Source organism: Montipora capricornis, chromosome 3 (genome assembly GCF_036669925.1).
Source record: "Montipora capricornis isolate CH-2021 chromosome 3, ASM3666992v2, whole genome shotgun sequence".
NCBI lineage: Eukaryota > Metazoa > Cnidaria > Anthozoa > Scleractinia > Acroporidae > Montipora > Montipora capricornis.
This window is the reverse complement of record NC_090885.1, coordinates 69,073,492-69,078,491: the sequence shown is the minus strand read 5'-3', so window position 1 is coordinate 69,078,491 and position 5,000 is coordinate 69,073,492. Positions and strand designations below refer to the sequence as shown.

The window sequence follows — 5,000 nt, the reverse complement described above, 5'->3', positions numbered from 1 at the left end:
ATTAAAAAAATCTTTATTAAGCCGCTGTTACACGTTGAAACTTTTAGCTGAAACTCATGTGCAACGGCCCTGCAAAAGAAGTGTCAGCAGGCGTTGCACCGTGTAACATAAAACGTCAAAAATCGTTCGGAAACGTTAAAACTGGTCTCGACATGTTGTTTACATGGCCTTAGCCGATTTCTGATTGGCTTACGCAATGTAGCATGACAAGAGCAAGGGAGACCAGTTTCACAAAGTGGTGTTACATGGTGAAACTCTTGTTTTTGTCACCACTGCGATCGTTGTGACCGTTGCAGAAGTAGAAAGCGGTTAAACTTTTCGTGAAACTTGTCTCGCAACGGCAGTTCAAAAAGTTTCACGAAACCGGCGCAACGGCTGCTGAAACATGTTTCGCAATGCCATTGCACACAAGTTTCAGCTAAAAGTTTCAACGTGTAACAGCGGCTTTACAAACAAGCCACCACATTGAAATGTTCTTCTCAAAACAATGCAGCACTCACTGAATCAGACAGGATCAATGGGTCACCTGTAACCCTTTGATGTCCAAACTGGCCTAAACCGGCCAGACTATTTTACTCTGTTTAACGTCAAACGATTTTAATCGTCAATGGGGAACCCCTGGGAGTCAATGGGTTAATCACTCACTGGAAAACTGTCGCCATTAACCCTTTGACGTCCAAACCGGCCTAAACCGACCAGACTTAGTATTTTACTGTCTAACGCCAGAAGATTTTACTCGTCAATGGGGAACCCCTGGGAGTCAATGGGGTAAGGAAATCTTTGCCGACGTCATTGTTTACATTTTGTCTCATTAACATGCGAGTTTGCTCACAGAAGGCATCAAGCTATTTACAAATTGACTTGAAAAGAAGCAACTGTCACTGCAAGTATGACCTTCTGTTTTACGGCAGGGACATTATCAACCCACTGACACCTCTAACGCCCTAGGCCGCCCCCAGTTTGACCAGTAAAATCGTCTGGCGTTAGACAGAGTAAAATCACACTCCTAGATGTCAATGGGTTAAACTTTAACATTACCTTAAAATCTGCATGTTTATGAATGGTAAAGGAGTAAAGAATTTAAAAAAAAAATTTCCACTACTATATGTCCTTGAACATTTGAACCTTGTCAGCAAGACCGTTCAATGATAAGTAGTCTTACTAAAATTAAAAGAAATAAATCACAAATAAATACCTCACTGATCGGGGTGTCAATGATTCTTTTGTCACCATATTTTTGCCACAGTCCTCGACTGACCTGTGAGTGAATTGTAAGGCATTCTACATATTAAATAATAATAATAATAATAATAATAATAATTATTATTATTGTTAGTATTATTATTATCATTATTATTATTATTATTATTGATTCCCAGAAAACTCTACAAAATTGAGGTCATCGTCTTGACAGAGAGCATGCAAGTAGGAGAATGCAAGATGTCGCCTTAACAATAATTTGCAGAATAAAACTCAACGTGTGGCATTATGAATCATACTTCACCTGAATATGGTGGGTCACTTGAAAAGACTTCAGATAACAAAAGCACTAATTTTCAGCCCCTTGTCTCTGTCAAGGGATGACCAAGCTCAGGTGACCAGAGAAAAAACCTCTTTGAGCAGAGCATAAAATAACCAACAAACTTACTGTGATTTTAATATTTTTGCAGAATTTCACTTTCAAGTGCTATTTAGTGCTAAACTGCATTTTGGCTTCCATCAATCAAAATTTAATTTCTGAACACAGACGGGAAGATCGACTCCGCCCCAGAGAATTGAATTAGAGTTTTTGTTTAGTCCACAGCTTGAATACCATTACGATATCTTTTCAGAGCTTCTTCAGTAAAACAGGGTTTCATACTCTTTTAAGCTCTTCAAATCCATGACTTTTTCCATGACCTTCTCTTACAGCTTTCCATGACCTTAAGTTTAGCTGTCATGTAAGAAATTTTTCAAAAACTATCCTTATTTTAGGATATTACTGAGATCAAATTTGACGAAAATTAATTAACAACCCCTTTCTGCACAACTCAGTGAAACGTCCGATTGGTTGATAGAAACTTTTTATCCTTGCTTTGACACTGAAATGATTAATTTACCATTTATAATTACACTTTTCATTGACTTTCCATGACTGACCATAAAATTCCATGACTTTCCAGGCATGGAAAATGAAATTCTTAAATTCCGTGACTTTCCAAGGTTTTCCACAACCCGTACAAACCCTGTAAAAGATTCATACATATTCCATCACTTTCCAGTGGCATTGAGTTTGAATGTATGAATGTACCATGGTAACCAAAGATGCTGATTGGTAAGTTATATCACACATCAATATAACTGATTTCGGCATTTGTGGCATTAGGTCAACTCTAAGCTTGGCGTAGGATTTTCCATTGATGGAAGCCAAACACAGTTTGGCTGTTGGCACTTGAAGATGAAATTCAGCAGAATTATGAAAATCGCAGTAAGTCCCAGCTGAGTCCAGCAATTCCACTCATGACATTATTGAATGAAGGGTAATGCTCCAACCACTCTTGATCTACCAACCATGTTATCACGACTAAGGATAGAGAGGAATATACTACACTACCTTGTATGCACCATCATACATAGCAACCTCTTCACCCATTAAGAAGACTCGCTCATCTCTCTTAATCTCTTCCTCCATAGCCATGTTTATTGCATCCCGAACGGCCATCTATAAAAAAGGAAAATTTTGTGAGGAAGTTATTCTTTGATTGCACTCACATGATACTGATAGCCGTAGTGGTGCCAAAGTGATAGAAAAATGTAGCCCACGTTTTGCATAATAATAGAGTCAAATCCCGAAAAGACTTTTTCCATATTGTTTTTTTCACCAACATAGCCGCTGTGACATCAGGTGCAATCAAAGAATACTACCAAAACCAGAGTTCATTTTTATTTTTCATGATTCTTGAGTTTGGCAAATCGTAACTATAAGCCCTGCCTTCCTTTTTTGCTCAAAGTAGCCTTTCAAGTCAAAGTCCTTCTAATAATGTTTACCTTCTATTTCTTTTGGAGCACAACATGTTTACTAATATTTGTTCACACTAACAGACACCATCAACTGAAATTACGGTAACATGATAAAATTGAATCATGCATGTAGTCATGAACGAGTCACCCTTCAAATGACAGAAAAAAAAATACAGCCAACGACTATATCAATCAATTTTTGCCCTTGATCATAGAATACTGAATATAATGCGTTGTTTGTGGTGGAAGTAAGCTTAAGTACAACCAAGCTGGTTCACATGCATGTACAGTACAAAGGCCCTCCCAGGAAGGGGGAGAGGGGAGGGAGGGTGTCCCGTGTCGCTTGTCTGAATTTTAGAAGGTCTGGTGTCGGTGCTGTGTCAATGTTTCGCGTTGCTGTCAGAATTTAAGGAAAGGATGTCGTTTGTCGCGATTTCAGTTTAAGTGCTGTCGCTACTTTTTAGGCCATGTCGCTTGTCGGAATTTACCCTGGCAGAGCCTCAGTACAGACACTACACCAAATATCATTATCAAAATGTACTGTAACATAACCAGCTGTACGAAGGTTTAAAATAATTAAACCCTAGCTGCTGTGTGAAGATAGCCAGTTGTCTATTTACAAACAATCATTCTCCTACAATACAAGGCTAAAAAGCTTCAGAAAATTGTACATCGACAATGTTTGTAGCAAAAACTAAGTCAAAACTTACAGTGGCAGCAGCTCGAGGAGTTGTGCTGAATGCATTCCGACAAATGCTCGAAAGGCCACCCTGTCACATACAGATCACAATAAGTCTCTTCTTTTTTTGACGAATTCCTCTTCAGTGAAAGGATTTAATCTTACCTTTGCCGAAGATCGCAGAAAATTGCTAAATAGAGCCATATCTAAGTCCCCTAGTTCAATCCCACATAACGCACACAATATGTGTACGTCTGCGCATATATTACCTTGAAAGGGCCTGGAGATCGCAGACTCACCTGGTTTTGAGCAAAATGCTTTGCTTTTTTTTGGTTTTCTCTTTTCTTTTTTTTTTTTTTTTTTTTTTTTGTATTCTTTTCCATAGTACTCTTATCAATGCCAAAGCAAAATACGTGTCTTAAAAAAACTTTTACGATGGCTCTTGTGCGGCAATAAGAAGACACTTTCCGTTAGGGTTCTCCACACCCTGCTTCTCTCCCTCAGTCGAGAGAAGAGCTTTGGGGTCGAGATCGCTTTGGCTGTGGCCAGACTCCTTGTTCTTAGCGCCCAATAAAAAGGGGACTCTGGGGACGAGAATGCATGGCTCCCAACCTTTATTAAAATAGAAAGGAGCAAATCGTTTGGCAGGTAGCGACTTCCTGTTATTTCGCAATACAACTGAGAACCGACTTCGGCTTATCGGTCGTCTTTACCAAATAGTCTATACGACCATAGTTAATTGAGGGACTGGTTATGAAACCTTAGAACTTTCAAAAGCGAGAACAATGTTGTTGCAATCGATGTTGAATTGACCGTGACCCTGCACAATCTTTTGTTTTCGCTTCGCACGGGTTTGCAAATTAGTTGCGCATAATTTAATCGAAGGATTTGATTGGTTATCTTCTCGAAAAAAGGTGTGTTTTGTGCAGGATCAAGGCCAAAAATACAGACAAAAACATTAAACAAAGGAACTTGTCCAGTTTCATAACCATCTCCATGCATTAACTATGATACGACTCAGTTTTTGATTGCTTTAAAAATCTGGCGCCAGTTTATCAACCAAAGAGAAGGAAAAACAAAACCAATCGTGACTTGCAGGCGCGATTTTTCCCGCGCTTTGAGCAAGTTACGTGGAATTGCTACGAATTTGGAATTGTTACGAATTTGCATCGGCTCATTGCGCCGTTTTCACCTGCTGTGATTGGTCGAAGTAATTACCAGTTTAGTATTTTTTTTTATGACACTCAATTCAAAACCGCTCTAAACAAGTGAGAATAGGTGGCTTTCACGTTACGTCATCGCGGCCATGTTGGTTGATCAA

General features: G+C 39.0%; 1 protein-coding gene across 1 annotated transcript in view; it reads right to left on the bottom strand.

Moving 5' to 3' along the window:
* Positions 1-3,933, bottom strand: part of LOC138043847 (pyruvate dehydrogenase E1 component subunit beta, mitochondrial-like) — a 17,118-nt gene extending 13,185 nt beyond the window's left edge. The window contains exons 1-4 of the mRNA XM_068890331.1: positions 3,845-3,933; positions 3,711-3,770; positions 2,594-2,701; positions 1,196-1,258 (exon numbers count right to left, since the gene is read on the bottom strand). Of these exons, the coding sequence (XP_068746432.1) occupies positions 1,196-1,258; positions 2,594-2,701; positions 3,711-3,770; positions 3,845-3,883 (270 nt within the window). The 5' untranslated portion in view covers positions 3,884-3,933. The remainder of the gene's footprint in view (positions 1-1,195; positions 1,259-2,593; positions 2,702-3,710; positions 3,771-3,844) is intronic.
* Between the last annotated feature and the right edge of the window lie 1,067 nt (positions 3,934-5,000).